General features: G+C 49.4%; 1 protein-coding gene across 6 annotated transcripts; it reads left to right on the forward strand.

Annotated features, from left to right (window-relative positions):
* The first annotated feature begins 96 nt into the window (after window positions 1–96).
* Golga2 (golgin A2) lies at window positions 97–20,508 on the forward strand. 6 transcript variants are annotated; one of them, XM_075985810.1, is made up of 27 exons: window positions 106–231; window positions 3,788–3,910; window positions 4,878–4,958; window positions 8,015–8,125; window positions 8,348–8,391; window positions 8,491–8,554; window positions 8,907–8,963; window positions 9,139–9,219; window positions 10,351–10,389; window positions 10,629–10,691; window positions 10,776–10,869; window positions 10,962–11,068; window positions 13,948–14,006; window positions 14,246–14,387; window positions 14,916–15,005; window positions 15,097–15,204; window positions 15,347–15,434; window positions 15,798–16,135; window positions 16,336–16,449; window positions 17,137–17,382; window positions 17,463–17,538; window positions 17,752–17,828; window positions 18,036–18,254; window positions 18,333–18,435; window positions 18,536–18,642; window positions 18,722–18,884; window positions 18,977–20,508. In XM_075985810.1, exons 1-27 carry the CDS (start codon window positions 148–150, stop codon window positions 19,189–19,191), a joined length of 3,093 nt encoding a protein of 1,030 aa, XP_075841925.1. In that variant the 5' UTR covers window positions 106–147; the 3' UTR covers window positions 19,192–20,508. The 6 variants fall into 6 exon arrangements, with proteins under 6 accessions (XP_075841928.1, XP_075841925.1, XP_075841927.1 ...); XM_075985813.1 differs by lacking the exon at window positions 9,139–9,219 and having other exon boundaries at window positions 97–231; XM_075985812.1 differs by lacking the exon at window positions 8,015–8,125.
* The last annotated feature ends 250 nt before the right edge of the window (window positions 20,509–20,758 follow it).

Below are 20,758 nucleotides of genomic sequence, written 5' to 3' on the forward strand. Positions count from 1 at the left end.
ATCGTTCTCGTCAACCAATGGGCTTGGAGAGGGTAGGCCACGCTGCGTTTCCCAGAGGCCTGGTGGCGCCTGGCACCCGCCTTCTCTGCCACTCAGAGCGCTGTAGCTGCCGGAAGCAGTTCCGCAGTGGCTGTCGGGATCGTGGTGATGTGGCCCCCCCGCTTCCCCCCTCCCCACCCCGGGATGTCGGAAGAAACCAGGCAGAGCAAATTGGCTGCGGCCAAGAAAAAGGTAAAGCGCTTCGGGTCGCGGCCCCTTGACCCCACCCGAGCTCCTCCGACGGCCGGACCATGACCAGAGTCCGAGCCTTTCCCGAGACACACGGGAAGAACCCCTCAGCGCCCTGGGCTCCCCAGTAAAGTCTTCTCAGCCAGCCCCGCCCCCTCAACAACCCAGCCCCCCGCCCGCTCGCCCGTCCGCCCGGTCGCCCCTGGCTGACTTTGGCCAGTGACTTCAGGGTCTTTCGGCCCCCAGCTCCGAACCAGAGCTCCCTGGGCCCCTGTCTCCAGGGACCTCGCTCCTGGCCCTGTACTCTTATCCCCCGCAGCTCCCCGGAGCGGCGAGGCGGGCGTTGGTAGTGTGGAGTGGAATGTAGTTACGTCACAGGCCCCCTCGAAACTGTCATTACTATCCGGAGGCCGGTCTTGGAGCGTCCCTCCTGCTCACCTAAAGTCGTCAGCCCTTTTCCTGTTTCTGGGGGAGCACCTATTTCCACCTGGAAGGGAGGAAGCTCGAGTACGGAGACGATTCGGGCGCCCACAGCCCTTTAACTTAGCCATTACTGTGAGCACAGGACACTGTCAGTGTCTCTGGCTGACATGGAAGAACGGGTGTGGGTTGGGTTGGGATTTTTTAGTGTTCCACTCGCTAAGACACTGAAATGTCTCTGGACATTTGCAAAATGCATGTTTACTGTGGATCAGTTTTTTGGGAAACTGAACAGCTTCCAGTCGGCTTCTCAGACTAGGTGGTGAGCACTACAGGGTAAACATGAGGCATCTCTCAGAAGCATCCCTTTCCCATGAGCCTTTTGAGACACTAACATAAAAGTCAGGCATGGCGTTTTCATAGATTTGTCAGAATCTTCCCTCTGCAGTAAAACCTTCTCTCTGAAATGATGCTTAGGTTGGGCTTCTCCGTTCTCGTGTTCACGAAGGCGAGCCTTCGTGAGTTCTTCCCCCGTGTTAGGTTGTAAAAGTTTTAGGAAGTACTGCCGTGTTGGTAAAGGGCCCCAGTGGGGTTGGCATGTAGCTAAGTTGTTAGGGTGTTTGTTTAGTGTATGCAAGGGCCGGTTAGTTGGCAAGAGTATTTGCCTAACACGTATGAGTTCTGGGTGGGTCCCAACACTGCCTGAACTGGGCAAGACAATGCAAGCCTGTATCCCAAGACTGGGGTAGAGGCAGAAGGATCAGAACTTCAAGGTTATTTTTGTCTTTATATGGAGTTTGAGGCCAGCATGGTATATGTAATATTCCATCTTTACAAAAAAAATGGTTGGGGCTGGCGAGATGGCTCAGCAGGTAAAGCACTTGTTGGCTCTTGGAGAGGACCTAGGTTTAACTCCTATCACCCACATGTCAGCTAGCATCCATCTGTAACTCCAGTTCCAGAGATTCTGTATGACGCCCTCTTCTGGCCACCTAGGTTACCGCATGTACACTATGTACAGATAGATATGTAAGCAAAAACTCATAAAATAAAAATAATCTTTTTTATTAAATTAGATTAATTAATTTTTTTGTTTTTGAGAAGTGTCTATGTACTCCTGACTGTACTGGAACTCACTGTGTAGACCAGGCTAACCTCAAACTCACAGAGATCCACACCTGCCACTGCCTCCCTAGTGCTGGGATGAAAGTTGTGGGCTACTATGCCCAGCAATCTCTTTTTTTTTTTTAAATGGAAACTATATATGCTCAGTAGTAAAGTACTGGTGTCTCATGCATATCGCTCCAAGTTCAGCTTCCAGTACTACCATACGCACGTGCACACACACACACACACACACACACACAAAGACAAAAAAAGAAAGAAAAGAGAAAGAAAAAGCCATTGACTTGAGGTTTTATTGACAGTACTTTGGCTTTTGAGAATAAGATGGTTCATTGGGTAAAGTATTGCCACACAAGCAGAAGAACTTGAATTTGGATTTCTTAGAACCCACATAAAACCAGAAATGGCAGCATGAATCTGTAAGCCCAGGTGTTTTCTGGCTAGATGGAAGGTAGAGACTGAACTCGTAGGAACAGAAGGGCTACCTAGCCTGCTGTGTTTGCTGACAAGAGACCTGTCTCAAAGTGGAAGAGACTGTCCTCTGACACTCTTGTGTGCACCATGATATACCCAGGGACCCTCTCCCAGTATACAGACATACATGTGCATGACACACACACACAGACATGCACGCACGTACATATTTTGAAGATGGAATTTTTGGATTTCACTTCCAGCACCCACGATGATTGACAGTAATCTGAGACTCCAGTTCAAGGGTTCTGACACCAACTTCTGACTTCTGTGTGCGTCACTACACCCAGTGCACATATATACACACATGTGGGCAAAATATTCATGCACATAAAATAAATTTAAAAATAAGTAAGAATAAAGACAAGGTCCTGCTTTGTATCCTTCACCGGCCTGTACTTGCTGTGTAGACCAGGCTAGTTTAACTCATCACTCCGTCTGCCTCTCCTTTGAGTGCTAGGATTAAGGGTGTGTACCACCATGCTCAGCAAGATAAAATGTTTTGAAAAAAGGAAGGGGTTTTAAGGTTCAGTGTGTAGTTTTTGTCTGCTGGTTCATTTGTTTGTTTGTTGTCTTATTCTGAGACTGGGTATTGCTGTGTAGCCAAGGCTGGCTTCAAAGTCTCATTTCTCTTGCCTGTCCCTTCCAAGAGTTGGGATTACAGATAGGGGAGAACACACCCAGCTAGTTCTTACCTGCTGAATGTTTACTCTCTGATTGCTACCTCTAGATTTTCCCTTGGGAGCTGCAAACCCCAGAGCTGGGAATCAGAAGATTGAGTTTAAATTCTGTGTCTGCTTCTGTGTCTGTGTGTGTGTGTGCACACACATGCGTGTGTGTTGCTGGGGATGGAACTCAGGGCCTCTTGAATGCTAGGCAAGTATTTTCCACTGAGCTACATTCCTAACCCAATTACTGCCTTCTTAGCCATTTCTTCGGCCATTAAAACGTCATTATGATATCTTGTAGAATTGTGGTACTATTATATAAGACTTATGTATTTAAGAGTATTTTTATTAAAAATGCATGGGAGGGCTGGAGAGATGGCTCAGAGGTTAGGAGCATCGCCTGCTCTTCCAAAGGTCCTGAGTTCAATTCCCAGCAACCACATGGTGGCTCACAACCATCCGTAATGCCCTCTTCTGGCCATACACACAGACAGAATATTGTATACATAATAAATAAACAAATTAAAAAAAAATAAAATAAAAATAAAAATGCATGGGAGGGAGCTGGGCATGAAGTTCAGCTGGGAAAGTACTTGCCTTGCTTGCCCAAAGCCCTAGGTTTGCTCTCCATTACTGTATAAACAAGGTATGGTGGCACATATCTGTAATTCTAGAGCTTTTAGAGGTTGAGTCTTCCATATCTACATAGTGGGTTGGAGTTCACCCTGGGATACATAAGACCCTGTCTCAAACAAACAATGCATACAGAAACACCACACAAGAACTGCTTAATAAACTGGAATTCCAGCTGGAGTGGAGGCTGTGAGTATGGGACAAACGGCTTTCATGAGTAGTTGTTCTCTTTTTCACAGTTGAGAGAATATCAGCAGAAGAACAGCCCTGGTGTTCCTGCAGGAGCAAAGAAGAAAAAAAAGATTAAAAATGGCAGTAGCCCTGAGAAAACCACCGCCAGTGATTGTCAGTCACCAGAGGATGTGAGTCTGGGTTGCAGAGTCCTGGGGATGGGGTGGAGAGGGCTGTGGTTCAGGTGGAAGTGTCAGTGATGGTTAAAATTTCTGGCTTTGAGGACTAGGAGCCTAGTTCAATGGTAATGAATTAAGCCTCACTTGGAAAGAGACCCTGGGTTTTATCTCAGCACAGAAAAATAAAGTAAAATCTGGGTCTGAATCCTATCTCTCCATCTGCTAGAAATATGATAAGATTTAGGGCAAGTTGTATGAACATTTTGAGCTTCTTCTTACATATCTATAAAATAGCAGCAATATTGTTTAATGTATATTTATAAAATTTAAATGAACTTAGTTGCTGTTGTTTTTTATGTTAATTCCCCAAATAGAGAGCCTGCTTGGAGTAAATAGTGATTCAGCATTAGGTGCTGCTTGATTTTCTTGGTTTGTGGGTAGAAACCATGCCAGAGGGAACATCATTTGTTCTCAGGCTTTCCTAAGAGGAAGCAACAGTAAGAGAAGATCTAAGTTTTAAGTCCGTCTTTGTCATGAGCTTGCTGGGTTTCTTCAGGAAAGTCACCACACAGTTTATCTGACAAGATGATGGTGGACTCACTTGGTGTCTTACAGACTTGCTTTTCAGCTGGATGATAGCAGTATAAGAGAAGTCTTAGCTGAGAGTCTGGTTTTGAAGGTGGACATGGGTTCTGGGGCTTTTCAGATTGTTCCTGCAATCCTGGGTCTGTAGAAAGGGTCTCAATGTTGAGTTGCTGCAGTGGTCAAGCGAGTTGATTGCATCTCTTGGGGGACTCTTATTTACTCTGAGGGCTGCAGCTTACGAAGCAGGAAGTGGTGGTTTGGACAGATGGTGCAGGCCCTGGGTGCTAATCTCTGCTCTTTGAGTGTTCCATTTCCTTGACCGGTTCTCTTCTTCCCGCCCTGACTTTCTTGCCTTTCTCCCCCTGCCCTTGTTTTTCCTTCTCGCCTGCTATAGATTCAGGACATTCTGAAGGTGTTGGTGTCCGACCTTAACCGTTCCAATGGGGTCTCACTCCCCCCATTAGACAAGAGGAAGGTGAGGCAGTGTCGAGACTCCCTCTGGCTTGCTCTCCCAGCCATGCATGCTCCAGAGGCTTCCCTGCTTTGGGGAACCTCTGCCACTGGCTTATTTTATGTTGCCTCAGTTAACCCTTAGCCCCCATGTCTGCTTCGTCAACTGCTTGCTTGATTGGGATTCTTTTTTCTTTCTCCATATCATTTCTCATCCTGGAGAAGGAGTTGAGACCCACCTTGAAAGTTAGAGCTGACTGAAGAGATAACTTTCAGATGAGGTGTGAGTTGTGGGCTTCTGAAGGCCCAGCATGGTGCTGTTAGACGGGGACAGGTGGAAACAAAACACCTTTTGGGCTTGCCCTCTGGGCATCTGTCTCCAAAAGACCAGACCATGGAAATGCGCAATTCTTTTTTATGATTCATCTTGCTTTGAAACTTAGGAAAATAAGGTTATGAGAAAGTGAATTTGCATTATAGTTTCTGGAATTAAGACTTTTTTTCTAAGAAACTAACTGGGCAGTGGTGGCACACACCATTAATCCCAGTGAGTGAGCTCCAGGACAGCCAGGGCTACACAGGAAACCCTGCCTCGTGGGTGTGGGGGAGAAAGAAACTGTCAGAGGTAAAGTTAACTAACAAATAAATGACCAGGAGACTCTGCCCGCTGTGTCTTTGAAAAATCAGTGAGCCCTTGATAGGAAAGGCTCTGGTAAACAGTGACAAAAGTAGACAAACACCCAGGTGTACTGGCACATGCCCATAAAGCCCAGTGCTCGGGAGACTGAGACACGTGGATGATAAGTCCCAAGATAGCCTGGGCTACATAGTGAGACCCTGTCTCACACAAATACCAGATTACCTGAGCCAGATGCAATGCTGTGTAGTAACAGATGCTTCCCAGTGGACTCGAGGCTGGAGAAGGGGCATTCGCGGCTATCTGATGATGAAAGATGGTTCCTGTTCATCCACATGGAGAGTTGAGGAGCAGAGGAGCAGGGAGCTCACAGGCAGGCACCTTTCAGAGACACAGGGAGTCTGGGTGGCACAGAACCTGTGTGCGCAGGGCTTGGAGATGGCCTCCTGGGCGTGACTTTAGTCCTTGTTTCAGTTAACACTTGCCAAACAAAAGGAACAGGCTTTTGTCCAACTGAAGGAGTGGCCTGAGCCAAGGCCACATCCTTTTAGAGCTGAGTGTTGGATGGACTTTTTCAGCCACTAGCGCTGCTCCTGGCCAGATGTTGTGGTGTGCTCAGGGGCTGTGCTCCATCTCTCAGTTCATTTGCTGTGCTCAGGAGTCAGTCACACTGAGAGCCTGGGCCTCAGTTTCCTCACTGGAAAAATTAATCTGAGTACCCAGCCCCCTTTTCCTGGTGTTTCTGAAAACTTTCTTGAATCAGTAACGGATTTTCCAAACCAGGAATGAAGGAGAATGGTGTCTTCTGAGCAGAGAAGATACAGGAAGTTATAGAAGTCTTTCTGGCGTGGTGGTGCCTTTAATCCCTGGATCTCTGTGAGTTCAAGGCCAGCCTGGTCTACAGAGTGAGTTCCAGGACAACCAAGGAGACACAGAGAAACCCTGTCTCGAAAAAACGAAAACAAAAACATAGTTTCTAATTGGCTGGGATGTTTTAAAAACTCCATGTTTAGCCGTAAGACTTAAAATTGGGGAGTTATTTGGTGCTCATTAGCCGTGTGTGGTGTCTTATCCATTCCTGAGATGCCCCAAGGGACCCAGAGCCTAGGAGGGTTCTGTCACTTAGTGGCACACTCCCTGACTGCCTGTGTCCCTGCTCTTACTGGTTATATTCAACTGTAGAGCTGTCAAGGCAACATGTATGGTAATTCCAAGCTGATAGTCACATGGGATTCCAGGGACTTGGCCACAGTAACCCTGCAGAGCGAGGCTCACCCTTGTTCTTCAAGGTTCTCGATTGCTCAGTGGAGGTCAGCGTTCAGGAGGCTGAGACTCAAGGCTCAGAAAGCAGGCAGCCCGTCTTTGAACAAAGGCATGGCCATTGCCTCCCAGACCAGCCTTGCTGGGCAGGCATGGGCTCCCTGACTCTCACCCTTTGGCTTCCTATTCTCTGCCCGTCTAGCTTATTGGACATTAGAAGACCTCTAAACCAGAGACATTTTGTTTTGTCTTTGTTTTTCAAGACAGGATTTCTCTGTGTAGCCCTGGCTGCCCTTGAACTCAGAAATCCACCTGCCTCTGCCCCCCACCCCCAGTGCTAGGATTAAAGGTGTGTGTTACCACCACCCAGCCAGAGACATATTCTAAAGTAAGTCCTAAACCACTGGGCATGGTGGTGGCACATACTCAGTGAGTTCGAGGCCAGCCTGCAGCCTGGTCTACAGAGTTAAGTTCTAGGACATTCAGAACTGGATAGTAAAACCCTGTCTCAAAAATGTGTGTGTGTGTGTGTGTGTGTGTGTGTGTGTGTGTGTGTGTAAGAGTGAGGTCTAAGCCTGAGGAGTGACTGGGTATAGCTGGTAAAGCAGATGGTTCCCACAGGGGAAGTAAGGAGGTTTCCACAAACTGCCACATTCTGAATCCCTGGCTGCTGTTCCTAGGAAGGTCACCTGATCTCCAGGATGCTGCAAGCCAAAAGGCAACCATTGGTCTCTGCTTTAATTAACAAACATAGCCAGTGCGTAGTTCGGGAGAAGGGAAGGCAGGAAAGCAAGATGAGAGGGGTGAATGGTTATGTTGACCATGGTGACTAGTCCATCCCAGGAGCAGACCGTAGTCAGGGTCACAGTTGGTACAGGCTGGCTCTCTGGCTCCTGGACTTGGGCACTTCCTGCTGTGGCTTCCACAGGTCACAGAGCTCCAGAGGGAACAAGGTCCTCGGGTGTTCAGGAAGGAGACCCTGCAGCCTTTGCTTTGAGCTTTGGTCTTCAAAATGCTCCTCAGTGGCCTGAGGCCTGGGCAGGCCATGTCTGTCCCCAGTAGCTCCCAGCATGTGCGACTGTCTTGTGACTGCTGCTCTCCTACCCTGCTTGCCCCATCACCTCATGTCCATGGCAGCGAGGCTCCTTGTGGTCGTCTAATGCCCCTGCTCTGTTCTATGACAGGCCCCCACAGACTGTGCTGCTCCTGCACCGCCAACTGCTGATGATGACACTATGTTTCTTGGTGTTGTCCCTTCCCCTGATGCTGACCTCACTAGCATGGCATCACCTCAGGTTTGTGCTTTTTCCCTTTTGCTTGCTGCGCTCCTGTCTGCTTGCCAAAGGACTTTACCTTCTCCGAATTCTCTTCTCTCTTCTGGTAGCTTGGTCCAGGTGCTGCTCCTGGAGCCTGATGTGGGGAGGCTTGGGGAGATGGGTGTTGATGAGCTTGGCCTACCTCGTCCCTGATGATAAGCAGAAACTGAGTAGTGACCTGATTTGTTTCTACCCATACAGAGCCACGACGCTGGCAATTGTTCTAACCTCATGGAGGAGACCAAGTAAGCGTTCTTTACTGAGGGAGTCAGGGCAGGCCTCTGTCCACGAGTCGGGTTCCTATCAAGCCACCTGCACCCCTGACCTTCTGTCTCCTTCCTTAGGACTTTCTCATCAACTGAGAGTCTGCGACAACTTTCTCAACAGCTCAATGGGCTTGTGTCTGAGGTACCGCAGGATTGGGGTCCAGAGAGAAGGTAGAGGGGAAAGAAAAGCATGGTAGAAGCTGAAGCAGGGATTCTCAGGAGACTGACTCATGAGAGGATCCTGGCAGACTCAGAAGACAGATTTGGACCCTGACGGGTGATGTGATTTTATCCTGGTGTAGAAAGTGCAAGATGACAGCTGTTGAGGGCAGGGGCTGAGCCGTGGTGGGATGAGAACCATGAGGGGTGTGAGAAGAGAGGTCCAAGGTCGGCAGGAGAGCAGATTCTGCTAGTTGAGGGGAAAGTAAGGAGGCTGGAGGGATTAGACATTGAGGGTGACAGAGCATCTCCATGTGAGATGTTGTCTCTCCTAGACTACATCCTACATCAATGGGGAGGGCCTCGTGTCTTCCAACATGAAGGAACTGGAGGTGAGTAGCCGTGGAACATGGCTCAGACCCTTTAAGCCAACCACCTATCTCCTTGTACAGTGGGACCTGAGTGCCCACTGCCAGCCGAGACAGCCCACCACCCCCAACCCTAATGATGCTCTCTCTACCTTTCCCCCCTCCCTCCTCCAACTCCTCCTCTCTGCATGCGCCTCAGAGCCGGTACCAAGAGCTAGCCGGAGCCCTGGACTCCAGCTATGTAACAAACAAACAACTCAGTAGCACGATAGAGGAATTGGTAAGAGTCCAGTGGGGTCCCTGATTCCTTCTGCCAGTCCTGGGCTTCAGTTTCCCCTTGGGGCTCTGAAGAGAGAGACTGGGAGCCCCTGGGGCCAAAGGGTAACGGGAGACCTGGGGGCCTCAGTCTCAGCTGGAGGCAGCAAGAGCATAGAGCATGCAGCATGGTTCTTCTTGCTGCTCCCACCTCTTTCTGTACTCTAGACTCCCAGAGTGAGTCCTCATCACACTTGTCCTGAGCTTGGTGCCTCCAGTGGAAGAGAACACAAACCCAGTTGGTTTTCAGGAGCTCCATGTCTTGCCCTGGCTTAGGTCCTAATTTTCTTTTTGATTTTGGCCACAGTACTCCCTGGGTTTGAGTTTCCTGTTGAGGCAGAGTTGGAGAGTGTCAGAGCCCTCTTGCCACTCTTAAGTGGCAAGAATTTAAAGACTTAGCTGGGTGGTGGTGGTGGTGCACGCCTTTAATCCCCAGCACTCGGGAGGAAGAGGCAGGTGGATCTCTGTGAGTTCAAGGCCAGCCTTCTCTATTAGAGTGAGTTCCAGGACAGCTAAGGCTATTACAAACTTGAAACCCTGTCTCAAAACACCCCCCCCAAAAAAAAAAATTTAAAGATTTACTGAGCCGGGTGGTGGTGGCATACTCCTTTAATCCCAGCACTTGGGAGGAAGAGGCAGGCAGATCTCTGTGGGTTCAAAGCCAGCCTGGTCTACAAGAGCGAGTTCCAGGACAGGCTCCAAAACTACAGAGAAACTGTCTTGGGGAAAAAAAGAAGACTTACTGAACTGTCAGAACAAAGTACTCTCCCGTTCCTCTCTTGGCTGTACAAGATACAGTCAGTTCTTAACTCTGCACATTGTTCCAAGTTGGCAGAGGGTAGTCTTCTTTCTCAAACTTGTTTCTAGAGTTACTGTTCTTTAACTTAGACCCAGATTCAGACCTCTGTGGCATAGTTGTAATTGAGAGGCATCCAAGACACAAACTGTAGTTTCCTTGGGAACTTGAGTAGTTTGTTGGTTCATGAGCCTCTGGGATTCTGAGCTCCTTTTTCAAATCCATCCCCCTGCTCTGTCTTGGTCTGGGATGGCATAAAAGAGACCAGCCCCAGTCACCTTCCTTTGACTCTTCCCACAGAAACAACAGAACCAAGATACTCTGGATCAACTGGAAAAAGTACTGTGGTTTCTGCGTTTGCTCTTTTCTTGGCTGATGGGGTTGGGGGAAGGCCTTAGAGCTGCAGGCCTTGATCTTGCTTGCTTCCCTCTTGGAGAAGACTCACCCCACAGGGTGTCCTCCTGCATGATAACCTGGCTTCATGGTGGACCTGTCCTGGGCCACTGATGGTTTTCTGGGGGCTCGTCCCTGCTGGGATTCTGCATCCCTGCTAAGAGCTGCACTTCCCATGCCCATAGGAGAAGAAGGATTATCAGCAGAAGTTGGCAAAGGAGCAGGGAGCTCTCAGGGAACAACTGCAGGTGAGTGGCCTGCATGGTGTCCCTATGTCCCCCAGAGAGCATGTCTCTCTTTTCTTTCAGCACTTTTGGACTTTTCTCCCAAAGGTTCACATTCAGACCATAGGCATCCTGGTGTCTGAGAAGGCAGAATTACAGACCGCCCTGGCCCACACGCAGCAAGCAGCCAGGCAGAAAGCAGGTAGGATCAGGGCACCCTTCAGCCTTATGCTGATGCCTTGGCAGCCCTGAGGGAGGGTCCCTAGGGCTCCATCTAGACCACTCTTATTTCAGGAGAGTCAGAGGATCTCGCCAGCCGTCTCCAGTCTTCCCGACAGCGTGTGGGAGAGCTAGAGCGGACCTTGTCTACTGTGTCAACGCAACAGAAACAAGCAGACAGGGTAAGACAACCCCTCTGGCCATCAGCAGCTTCCTGGTGGACAGTAAGCCTAAAGTGCTCTTCTGCACGGTCCAGTGTCTTGCTGCTGACAACCCAGCATGGACTGTTTGTTGCTGCTTTTGTTGTGTGGTTGGAAGAAGTAAACTGGGGATGAGTCCACAGCTGTGTAACTGGGGACTGTGCCAGTGAGCTCAGGTGGGAATCATTTTGCTTCTGTCCCCTCTGAGTTTTGGAGTGTGTGAATAGACCGTCAGTTCAGAGGAGAGCACAAGATCCAAACAGAAGTTAATTTTCCTCCTCTTATCTACAGCCCCCAGGGAGAAAGTGCCTAGAGATTTAGACACCCCAAAGTGCTCAAGTCCCACCCCTGCTAAGTGACTTCAGGCCAACACTTTTGTATACTGTGTTTTTGCCCTGTGGGGATGACAGCAACTGTTCTTGATGGGTGTGAGATTGGTGGATTAGCAGTGGTGTCTGGTGAAGTGTTCAGTGAACAAATTAACACCAATAGTGTCTGAGAGTTCTGGCCAATCGTAGTCTGTTGTGAATGCCTTGGCCTCTATATGCTAAAATCAGTCTTAAGCCAATACAGCCTTTTTCCTCTGCCTACTTCATCTTATGAAATTCTTTTTTGTTTGTTTGTTTTTGTTATTTTGTTTTTTCAGGACAGGGTTTCTCTGTGTAACCCTACCTGTCCTGGAACTCTGTAGACCAGGTTGGCCTCAAGGATCTGCCTGCCTCTGCCTCCCAAGTGCTAGGATTAGAGGTGCAAACCACCACCACCTGGTACAAGAGTTCTCTTATCTATCTATCCATCTATCTAGTTTTTCAAGTCAGGGTTTCTCTTTAGCTTTGGAGCTTGTTTTGGAACTGGCTCTGTAGGCCAGGCTGGCCTTGAACTCAGAGATCCACCTGTCTCTGCCTCCCAAATGCTGGGATTAAAGGTGTGAGCCTCCACTGCCCAGTTTATTTCTATTTTTAAGGCTTATTTACTTTTAGTGTGTGTGTGTGTGTGTGTGTGTGTGTGTGTGTGTGTTTGTGTATTGCTTGCATATGCACTACACGCATAGCTGGTGCCTGTAGAAGGCAGAAGGCTCTTGGATCTCCTGGCACTGGGTCTGTCATGTTGGTGCTGAGAACCAAACCAGGTTTTTCTTTTTTGGTTATTGTTTTGTTTTTGCTTTTTGTTTTTTGAGACAGGGTCTCTGTGTTGCCCTGGATGGCCTGGAACTCACAGAGATACCTCTGCTTCCTGAGTGATGGCATGTAAAGTGTTGTCCCACCACTGCCTGGTTCAGGAGTTCTTATTTAAAAAAAAAAAAAAAACTAGAAAAAAACAAAACAAAAGAAAACAGAAAAAACCAAAAGAGTTAGCTGGGAAGTGGCCTTTAATCCCAGCATTTGGTAGACAGGGGCAGGTGGATCTCTGAGTTTGAGGCCAGCCTGATCTACAGAGAGAGCTACAGGATAGCCAAGGCTACACAGAGAAACCCTGTCTTGAAACTCCCACCTCTGCCCCAAAAAAGGTGTTACCAGGGAGGCATGGTGGTGAATATCTTTAATCCCAGTACTATGGAGGCAGAGGCAGGTTGATATCTGCAAGTTGAGGCCAGTCTGGTCTACATACTGAGTTATAGGACAACCAGGCCAGGGCTATATAGAAAGACCCTGCCTCAAAAAAAATTATAAATAATTTTTTAGAAAAAAGAGTGAGCCAGATGGAGTGGCACATGCCTGTAATTCCAGCACTTGAAAGAGACAGGCCAGCCCCATCTGCTTGAAACTCTTCTCATAAAACCAACCAGAATGAATGCTGGGCACCAGGAGGCTGAGGCAGGAGGGTTCAAGGCCACCTTGGGCTATAGTGTAAATTTTAATCTTGCCTGGTTGCTTAGACCCTGCTTCAGAAGAAAAAATAAAAGAGAGCCAAGGTGTTATTGGTCAGTGGTAGAGTAATTGACTGGCCTGTACAAGGACTTGAGTTTGATCCCTAGCCTTGTAAAAAAATTATTGTTGTTAATTAAAAACAAAAATGGGGTAGGGGCATAGAGATGGCTCAGTGGTTAAGAGTATTGACTGCTCTTCCAGAGGTCCTGGTTTCAATTCCCAGCACCCACACAGCAGTTCATAAATGTATGTAACTCAACAAGTTTCAGTGAATCCAACTCCCTCACAAAGACATGAAGGTCAAACACCAATGCATTAAAAAAATAAAATAAAATAAAATAAAAAACAAGACTAGAGAGATGGTTTAGCAGATAAGAGCACAGGCTGCTCTTCCAGATGATCCAGGTTTAATACCCAGTACCCACATGGTGGTTTATAACTGCCTGTAATTCATGCTTGTGGAGCATAGACATATATGTAGGCAAAACACCAATACATGTAAAATAAATAAAAGTTAAAGAAAAATTAAAAAATAAACCAACCCTGAAGGCTATAACTGGACCTTTGGTCCCAGCTATTGGGGAGGCCAAGTCAGGAAGATCATCTAAACACAGGAGTTAGAAGCGAGCTAGGAAAACATAGTGTGACCCAATCTTAAAAACAAAACAAAGCTGGGTATGGTGGCGCACACCTTTAATCCCAGCACTCTGAAGGCAGATACAGTGGGATCTCTGAGTTTGAAGCCAGCCTGGTCTGCGGAATGAGTTCCAGGACAGCCAAGGCTACACAGAGAAACCCTATCTTAAAAAAACCAACCAAACAAACAAACACACAGAAACATAAATGAGACCACAGGCCTAGAAATGCCTTGTGATAATGTTAAGTGTGACTAGAGGGAGGAAATGTCACTGTGGAATATCACTGGGTCCATTGGTGTTGTGTCAGCTGTCTCTTCAGCCTGCCAGATCCAGACTCAGCTTTCTTTATCTGCAGTACAACAAGGACCTAACCAAAGAGCGAGATGCCCTCAAGCTGGAGTTGTATAAGAACAAGTAAGAATGGGAAGGAGGTTGGGCCTTCTGCAGCCTTTTGCAGGGAATGGAGGGTCAGAGGAGACGGGTTTGGGCTTGTGTAAGCTGTGCTCTTGTCCTAGCCATGCTCCCAACTCAAGGTGTGGCCTGTTACTTGTGTCTTGATGCTGTGGCTTAGTGGCAAGGCTCATACGTTACTCAAAAATGTGGTCCTTTCTTTTTTTGGTTCCTTCCTTTCTGCACTGCCTCTTTGGCCATAGCAAAAATAACGAAGATCTGAGGCAGCAGAACTCAGAACTGGAAGAGAAACTTAGAATCTTGGTGGCGGAAAAAACAGCTGCACAGTTGGGGGTGGAGGAGCTGCAGAAGAAGCTGGAAATGTCGGAGCTGCTGCTGCAACAGGTGATAGGTGCAGCCCACACCCCTAAGCCCCAGGCACACAGTCTCAGCATCCTTGTAAGCGACCTGTAGCCAAGCACTGGACAGTTTGAAGCCTTCTCCTAGCCTGCTATAGAATTCTTTGCTAAATGTTCAGCAGTGGAGCTCTGACCATACCTGTGGAGTCATAATCTTAACTGGTCACTGGTATGGCTGTTAAATTTTTATTTTTTGAGATGTATTGCTTGAAAAAAGATTGTTTTTGTTTCTTTATTTATTCATGTTGTTGAGTCAGAGACAGTAGCCAAGGTGACTTTGAACTCATGGTAGTCTGCTTACCTTAGCCTTCCAACTGCTGAGGTTGCAGGCATGAGCCACCATGCCCAGCTGAAAAGCCACCATTCTGTTTCATTTAAATGAAATCTATGCAGGAGGCTGCTTACCGCTTCCAGACACTTTTCTCATATGGCAATGACCCTGAGTTGTTCATTAGTCCTAGCTCACACTCTTGTGGGGAGCACTGCAGTGGAACCCCTCGTTTTCCTTCTACAGTTCTCTAGCCAGTCTGAGGCCTCCGATAGTAACCAGCAGCTACAACATGTCATGGAGGAGCGGGCTCAGCTAGAGACCCACGTAGGCCAGGTGAGGATTTGTGAGGGGAGAGGAGGGGACAATCCCAGGTGGCCATGAGAACCAGGGCAGCCCTTGGTAACTTGTGTGTTGACTGATACAGCTGATGGAGTCGCTGAAACAGCTCCAGATGGAGAGAGACCAGTATGCAGAGACCCTGAAAGGAGAGAGTGCCATGTGGCAGCAGAGGGTGCAGCAGATGGCAGAGCAGGTGAGGCCTGTCCCTGGATCTCAGCTCTTCCTGAGCAGCAGTGGAGCGCAGCTGACGGGCTAAGGGCCTCGATTTTGCAGAGGTGGGACTGGGAGTGGATGGTGCCCGGGATCTCCAGCTTTTTCCCTGTGCCTTTGGGCAGGTGCACACACTGAAGGAAGAGAAGGAACACAGAGAAAGTCAGGTACAGGAGCTGGAGGCCAGCTTGGCGGAACTCAGGAGTCAGACGGGTGAGTGGGGCGAGGGTGACCTGAGAGCAGAAGTGGGCCCAAGGCCATAAAGGTGGCTTCCGTTGCCCTGGGGAGGCAGGTGGGTACACGGGCATTGTAGCAGAGGACAAGCGGGCTCTGCAAGGAGATGGCAAGTTTGTCATCCCTCTGAACATGTGTCCTTCTGTGCAAAGCAGGGTGGCATGCCACTGCTACTCCGGCAGGTGGCTGAGCATCACAGAACTGTACTAGAGTGGCTTGAAATGCTTGCCCGGTCTGAGACCCTGACAGAAAAGAAGCCAGGGCTTGGGGCAGGAGCCTGACTCCAGCTCACAATGGAGCCTGTCTGAGAAGTCAAGTGACTGTGCCTGCTTCCTTTCTCAGAGGAGCCACCACCCCCACAGCCTCCAGCTGGGCCCTCCGAGGTGGAAGAGCGGCTGCAGGGAGAGGTTGAGCAGCTGCAGAACGAACTGGAGAAGCTGACGGGACAACTGAGGGCCCAGGTACAGGACAATGAGAGCCTGAGCCTCCTGAACCGGGAGCAGGAGGAGCGGCTGCTGGAGCTGGAGCGGGCTGCAGAGCGCTGGAGTGAGCAGGCGGAGGAGCGCAAGCAGATCCTGGAGAGCATGCAGAGTGACCGCACCACCATCAGCAGAGCGCTGTCACAGAACCGCGAGCTAAAGGAGCAGTTGGCTGAGCTGCAGAACGGCTTTGTCAGGCTGGTGCGGAGCTTGCAGGCCCTCCCTACTCAGGGAACACACTCACCCCTTCTGGTGATGAGCTGGGGATGGGGTGCTGTCCACCTCCCGTGAGGCCTGTGGGAATGATCCAGCAGCCTTCCCTGCTCTGGGGGAGGAGGTACTCATACAGGTCTGGGCACCCTAGCCACATTGGGTCCTTATGACAGCTGCTTTCTGTCCAGACCAATGAGAACATGGAGATTACCAGTGCGCTGCAGTCAGAGCAGCACGTCAAGAAAGAGCTGGCCAAGAAGTTGGGCGAGCTGCAGGAGAGGCTGGGAGAGCTAAAAGAGACAGTAAGGCCTACCACATGTGGTGCCAGCCACTGGATGTGGGGGTGGGAGTAGGGGTGGGGGTGCAAGGCCCATCACAGATTAGCTGCAGCCTGTGGACAGGCTTGCAAATCAGCCTATGACTGTTCTGTTATAGATTATAGAACCTGGGCCAAGGCCAGAGCTGACTCTTTTTTTTTTTTTAATTTTCTTTCTAAAATATTTATTTATTTATTATATATACAACGTTCCTTCCATGCATGCTTGCACACCAGAAGAAGGCACCAAATCCCATTATAGATGACTGTGATCCACTATGTGGTTGCTTTGACTTGAACTTGGGTCCTCTGGAAGAGCAGTCGGTGCTCTTAACCTCTGAGCCATCTCTCCAGCTCCTAAGAGCTGATTCTTCATAGTTGAAGGTTATACAAGGCTGGATTCACATCCATTTGTTCAAACGCTTCCCATCACCAAACCTGTTTACTAAACTTAAAAGATGAGTTTCCTCATAGAAGTGTTGGAAGTTAAGTAAGAATATGTGCATAAACTAGTGGGCACTAGTGGTTTGTGCAGAACAATATGTGTTGATTCCATCTGCTTTTCCATATGTGAGGGAGGCCTAAAGTGGCGGAAAAGGTGACTGGGCGCCCAGGCTTGGGCCCAGATGTGGAAGCCAGCCCCTGCCAGTCCTCAGGCCTAGCCTTCCTGCAGGTGGAGCTGAAGAGCCAAGAAGCACAGGGTCTGCAGGAGCAGCGAGACCAGTGTCTGTCCCACCTGCAGCAGTACGCTGCCGCCTACCAACAGCACTTGGCTGCCTATGAGCAGCTTACCTCCGAGAAGGAGGCACTGCACAAGCAGCTTCTACTGCAGACACAGCTCATGGACCAGTTGCAGCATGAGGAGGTACAGGGCAAGATGGCCGCTGAAATTGCCCGCCAGGAGTTGCAAAAGACCCAGGTAAGGCAGTCACTGAGGCTGGGCCCCAGTGGGAGAACCTGGCCACCTCTGTACCTTCTCACTCTTTCCTTGCCCCTTAGGAGCGCCTGGAAGCCACCAGCCAGGAGAACCAGCAGCTCCAGGCCCAGCTGAGCCTCTTGGCTCTCCCTGGGGAAGGTAAGACCATACAGGAGAGGGAGACCCAGACTCTTAACAGAACTGAGCGGACATCTTTGGAGAAGCTTTCAGAATGCTTGGGCATTTTCTAGTCAGTGGCTGGCTCCAGGGTATACAGTGGGGGCACAGAGGTGGGGTCCTGAGGTGTCTTCCCTTAGCCCACTGTCTACTTGCTGGGATTGTTAGAAGAGGCAACCTACTGTCTATTCCCAGGAGATGTGGAGGAGGAGGAGGAGGCTCCTCGGCCTAGTCTGACTATCCCAGAAGACCTAGACAGTAAAGAGGCCATGGTGAGTTGGCCTGTGCCCTGCCCCTTTTCTTCCCTGCCTCTATGGTCCCTAAGTTTCCTGTCCTCTCATTTCTTTTGATTACCACGTTGTGCCTGGGAGCCTGTGGTCAGACACTCTCCCATCTGGGAATAGGTGCTCCCACTCTACCTCCCTGCCGCCTCTTTCCTGAGCATCTTCCTAAGAAGCACAACTCCTTCTTTTGTGCAGGTGGCGTTCTTTAACACAGCTATAGCCAGTGCTGAGGAGACGCAGGCCCAACTACGCATGCAGTTGAAAGAGCAAAAGGCACGTTGCCGGAGCTTGGCTCACCTGGCAGCTCCAGTCCAAAGTAAGCTCGAAAAGGAGGCAGTGGTTCCCAGGAGTGTGAGTGACTCTGTGTCTGAGGAGAGCAACCAGGCCCTACATGTAGCCATGGAGAAGCTGCAGGTGAGTGTGTCTTTGGGGGCTGGGAGGATGGGGCCAGCCAGGGCTCCTGAGTCTCTGAGACCTCTATCTTGGCTCCAGAGTCGCTTCTTGGAGGTCATGCAGGAGAAAGTAGAGCTCAAGGAGAGGGTAGAGGAACTTGAACATTGCTGCATCCAGCTTTCTGGAGAGACGGACACCATTGGTGAGGCAGAGCCCAGCCTAAGGCAGTTGGGGCTACACATGGGGCAGACTGGGTGAGCCTCGGTGACTGAGTGTTGTCCACCTGCCTGCCATCCCCACAGGAGAGTACATTGCTCTCTACCAAAACCAGAGGGCAGTGCTAAAGGCTCGGCACTTGGAGAAGGAGGAATACATTAACAGGCTAGCCCAGGACAAGGAGGAGATGAAGGTAAGCCCACACTTCTGTGGTCTAGGCCCCATCTAGGCTGGGCTGGGACACTCAATTTATTGAGTGCTTTTACCTTCAGGTAAAGCTGCTAGAGTTACAGGAGCTGGTGTTGAGGCTTGTGAACGAGCGCAATGATTGGCAGAGCAAATTTCTGGCAGTCTCTCAGAACCCTGCTGATGTGCCCACCACAGTGCCCACGGGCTCCCAGGAATTTGGAGCTGCTGCTGCTGAGCAGCAGGGTGGTGAGTATAGGAGCCCTTGGCTTGGGCAGGCACAAAGGGAAGAACCACCTTTGCATGCAGAACCCTGACACCCCTCTCCCCTTTCTCTAAAGACCTTAGGGAGGTGAGCCTGGCTGACAGTGTAGAGACTACACAAGGAGATGCTGGGGCGCCTGCTCCCCCTGAGAACCATACTGCACAGCAGATCATGCAGCTGCTGCGTGAGATCCAGAATCCCCAGGAGCGTCCAGGCCTGGGCAGCAACCCTTGCATCCCCTTTTTCTACCGTGCTGATGAGAATGACGAAGTGAAAATCATGGTTGTCTAAAAGACTGGCAGCCAAAGACTCACCACGGGCAGCCAAAGGTTCTGCCCCAACCCACCCTCTCAGTCACCCTTATCCTTATAATAATAAGGTCATATCCACCCCCTCCAGGGGCTGAGGAAGTAGCTCAGTTGGTAGAGTGCTTGTCTGCCACGCACATAGCCATGGGTTCTGTCCCCAACACTCTTGAAACTGGTGATGCTTGGAATTCAAGCACTTGGGAAGTGGAGGCAGGAGAATCAACCACCCTCATCTAGCTAGTAAGTTTGAGGCCACAGTAAGCTACACTGAGACCCTGTCTGAGAAAAAAAAAAAGACTCAGATGATCAGACTTCCTATATTACTGTGGGATACAAATGGGGACAGTCTGTGCCCTTTGGCCAGGGTGGTTTTACTTTCTAAACTCCTGTTAGAGAAAGAACACTGGACTTGGTGACTGAACAGATTGGGTAGCTGATGGCTTCCTGACGAAGTTGTCTTGAATTGAAGGCCTCAGTCCTTACTCTAGACACTGGGACAGAACAATTTGGCAGCATTTTCATGGCCAGGTACAGCATAGTCTGGCAGGTGCAATCTGGCCTTCAGCAGGGCTCCTTTATTTTACCATCTCTCATTTCTTTCCACCCTCCTTTTTTTCTTTATTATTATTTTCTTTAGACAGTATCCCAAGCTAACCCTGAACTCATTACACATTGACCTTGTGATTCTCCTGCCTCAGCACTGTGCCTGGTATCTAGCAGTGCTAAGTAGCCATTCTACCAAATCGATATACACACCCATCACTATCTACCTTTCTGTGTGGTAGTGCTGGGGATGGAACCCAGGGCCCAGCACATCCCTAGACCAACTCCCATCTTCTTAGAGGCACTTTAGGGCAGTGGGGATGGGCAACATTTCCATGGTCCCCAGGCAGTTGGGATAACTGTCTCTGGAAAGCATCCCACTTAGGAGGGCTTCCATCTTTTTAGAGGCACTTTGGGACAGGGAAAGTGGGTACTATTCTCTCAGGCCTTATGACAATTGGGGTAACTGTACACTAAGCAGGATAGAGGCTGCTGGGGGGGGCTTCCCCTCCCCTGGTGTACATATTGTACCTCTGTACCATTTTGTATATTCTGGGGTAGGGACACCCCCTGTATCATAGTGGAGGTTGGAGCTGGCAAGTGGGGAGGTGGTTCTAATTATCACTTGGGGCTGGGAAACTTATTTATTGGTAGTATAGGACAAAAGACAGGAGGCGGAGATGGGGTTGTGGCACCCTGCTGATGCAGCTCCTCTTTATTTTGCTTTTTACTTGGGAAATAAATGGATTTAGCCATACTACTGGGCCTAGGGTGTTCCTGTCACTGGGTTCTGGGGTTAGCCTGAGATTGTAACCAAGCAGGGAGTATGTCAGAGAGTGGCCTTCTGGCCTTTGTGGAGCCTAAGGTCTGACGTGCTTAGCAGGTATACTGTATTGTCTGTATACTGCTTACTGAAGCTGAGGGATCCCAGTGAGAATGTCATGGGGTTACAGTCAAGACTGACCTATATGTAGGTGGAACACCATAGATAGGGTACAACACCTAAG

This window comes from Microtus pennsylvanicus, chromosome 9 (assembly GCF_037038515.1).
Source record: "Microtus pennsylvanicus isolate mMicPen1 chromosome 9, mMicPen1.hap1, whole genome shotgun sequence".
NCBI classification, from domain to species: Eukaryota; Metazoa; Chordata; class Mammalia; order Rodentia; family Cricetidae; genus Microtus; species Microtus pennsylvanicus.